The 3,210-nt window shown below is 39.7% G+C and overlaps 1 protein-coding gene across 1 annotated transcript; it reads right to left on the reverse strand.

The window, feature by feature from the left end:
- Positions 1 to 804: 804 nt before the first annotated feature.
- Positions 805 to 2,345, reverse strand: LOC129318549 (uncharacterized). Its single transcript, XM_054963389.1, has one exon. It carries the CDS (start codon positions 2,307 to 2,309, stop codon positions 990 to 992), a length of 1,320 nt encoding a protein of 439 aa, XP_054819364.1. The 5' UTR covers positions 2,310 to 2,345; the 3' UTR covers positions 805 to 989.
- Between the last annotated feature and the right edge of the window lie 865 nt (positions 2,346 to 3,210).

Consider the following 3,210-nt stretch of genomic DNA (forward strand, 5'->3'; position numbering starts at 1 on the left):
CCAATATACTATTTAACACCAGAAACCTTCCCCAATCCTGTCATTCTATAGATTAACAATGTGCCTTAGCGACATATGATCTTTCTAGGGAGGAGCTTTAGAGGTAAACTATTACAACGCTTGATTAACCTTAAATGCCAAACATATAAGGAAAAGATTCAAGATGCCTGCAAGCATAAAATTCTCGGGGGAAAAATTACAAGCATTTTATGCGTCTTTTGAAATGTAGGAATCAGAGTGACTTCCATAAATTGTTGCCAATTTGAGCCGGTTCTTTGTCAGGACAGAGTAACTAAATCTTAAATACCTAGGTATCACATGCAAGGTATCTAAAACAAAGAAAATTAAAGATACCAGTGGACCAAATTGTCCCCAGATCATTCCAGTGCCAATGACTTCTTACTCAAGAAGCCTAATACATAAATCAAACTGAAAGCAGAATATAGCACTTGAATAAGAGAACATTTCATTTCAAATAAGCAAGTGAAGAGGCTAGGTCAGGGTTAAGAAACACAAAATGGAAATCGCAAGTGCATGTAGGACTAAGCTCTCAAACTGAGAACATTGGATCTGTTCTCAACATTCTCATTCTCATTACATGATCAACTTCAGTATTCATCATCCACTTGTATCAGCTCAGCTGAAGCACTTACCTTCAACTCTCAAAATTAACATGGTTGTTCATAACAATATAACCATCAATTATAATTAAGATAAAACGCATTCCTTCTGTATCCTTTATCAATTATACTCTAATTAATCAGAAACCAGAAATACAATCTTCCATTGAGAAGAATTCGCAAGTTAATCATAAGCAATGTAAATAAATTTTATAACAGCTAACGAGTAAGAAGGGTAACAAAAAGAGTTCCATAATGGTATACTTGAAACAAAATCTGCTGAAGGACACAAGAATAAAAACCGTACAACATTACACGAATGTCCATCAAGCAGGATAATCTATAACCAAAGACACTTCTTTACTCGGCTTAAGCAGCCTTCTTAATTTTCTTAGCTTTTACTTTCACTTCTCCACTTCCCTTCTTCTTCTTCTTGCCAGAAACTTCATCCTTAGCAGGTAAATCATTTTCCTTCTTTCTCTTAGAAGACAACCCGTCTTTCTTACTTTCACCCTTGTCCTTGGCTGACTTCTTCAATTTTTTCTCACTATGCAGCTCACTGTGAACCCCTTTGTCAGTTTTTGATCCTTTCCTTTTCTTCTTATGCACTAGCGGTTCAATATTCATTTCATCATTCTCATCTTCTTCTTTAACACCCCCATCGTCCTCACCACCTGACTCATCTTGACTAAGTTCATGACCTATATTATCATCCATGTACCGAACTTCATGAATCCTCCCCTTCTTCTTACCAACTTTAAGATCCTTCTTAGGCTCTTTTTTCACAATATCTCCATCCTCTTCCTTGGCTTCCTCTTTGGTCTCAGCTCCTTCGATCTTCAATTTCATATCAGGGATTGCCTGATAAAGCGGCAATGCAACCGAACCCGTCAGTTTCAAATGAAACGACCGTATGGTCCCCCACCCTTTGGGCATGAGCTCCACGATCCCATTGATTGCAGCAGTCACATTGGCAACGATCTCGTCCCTTTCCATTGACATTTTGGCAACTCTCATCACACTACACGTACCTGTCCTGAGGAACAACAACCCCGACGAGCATGCCCTCTCAATCTGCTCCTTCCAATTTTTATGCTTCAAATCCACCGGCACAGGGATCTTCTTCTTCTTAAAGAAATGCTTACCCAATAGCCGTGGCAGCAGAGGAATCACCCCTTTATCTGCGAAAAACATGTGGTAAGAGCCACAGAGCTTCCGCTTAGCCTCGAAGGGACGATAATTAGACTGAAGCTTCGAAAGCTTAAGAACTTTGGAAACTGGAATATTCTCCGATTTGATCTTCTTCTGCGCGTCCTCTTTGGTGAGATTCGACTTGGGTCTATCATCAATGATCAAACAGTGCTCAGAGAATTCGGAGAGGAGGGAATGCGGAAGTGGGATCTTGTGGGCATTGACGCGAGACTTCGGAGGAAGTTTATTCAGGGTGAGGACGAGGTAGACGAATTCATCGTCTAGGTCAAATAGCTTGGGTTTCTCGACCTCGGACTTAGAATTCCTCCATTTCACGATAGCATCCACAGCTTGTTGCACTGTATTGGGGCTAACCCTATCGACAGCTGTGGAAGGTGCAGCTGCTGGAATCGCCACAGCCATGAGCAATGATGGTTCGAAAAGGAAGTTCGAGGGTTTAGAGGCAAAAGTCGAAGAAGACGGCGAACTTGAGAACATTTTAGGGTTTAATGAAAGAAATTGGGGTTTTGGGTTTTATGGTCAATTCGTGCAATTTATTATGGGCTTTGGGCTCATTCAGTTTTTTTAAGGGGCCGAAAATTGGATCGGTCTTGATGCCCAAAGAACCAACGAAAAAACAATACCAAGTCAATTTGTATTTTGTCCAATGAGCTTATGGAAGTTGGGCTGAACTTCGTTCTTTTGGGTACTCAAGTGATAATTGATATTATCAACATCAGATTCCAACATGCGCTTGTTTGAGTGATTAAAAGCTTAGACAGCTTAATCTAGAGTCTCATGTTTGAGTCTCAAAGCATGCAAGTGCCCTACTAAGTACATAAAGTGTGTCTCGCTAGTGTTATCTGCAAAATCATCACATTAAAGGCTCAACCTACATAAGGATCCAAATAAGGATCCAAAATAGTTTGGAATGGAGTGGGCTGGCAATGAACCCAGAATACCTACACTCTCCAGGATATTGGGTGGGAAACCAAAAAAAATATGAAACACCAAAGGTTGATCTAGTTGGCTTATAATCCAGGTTATAGGTTCAAATCTCATAATGATGTAAGGATCTTGTTAATGACTATAAGTAGGGGTGTTCATGATGCCTGATTACCCGATATGCCTGCCCGAACCAGATTATCTTTTGCCCAGCCCAGCCCAAAAAATAAAGCCTCAAATATTCTGTACATGTTTGGGCTAGGCAATGTGCGAATAAGGCCGGGCAGCGGGCAAGTCATGTAGCTCTGCCCATTTAGCCTAGCCTAATTTTCTATAATTTTTTCTTAATTTTTCTATTAATTTCTTGCAAACTTTTCTATGATTTCTTGTTAATTTTTTAGCAAACTTATACAATATTATTGTTAATTTTCTCATATTTTAGTTCCCATTTTGC

This window comes from Prosopis cineraria, unplaced genomic scaffold (assembly GCF_029017545.1).
Source record: "Prosopis cineraria cultivar Desert tree isolate PC_DT_omini unplaced genomic scaffold, ASM2901754v1 PC8, whole genome shotgun sequence".
Lineage (NCBI taxonomy): Eukaryota > Viridiplantae > Streptophyta > Magnoliopsida > Fabales > Fabaceae > Prosopis > Prosopis cineraria.

Excerpts from the sequence above, each read along its gene's own strand:
- LOC129318549 (XM_054963389.1), bottom strand. The coding sequence starts at position 2,309 with ATGTTCTCAAGTTCGCCGTCTTCTTCGACTTTTGCCTCTAAACCCTCG.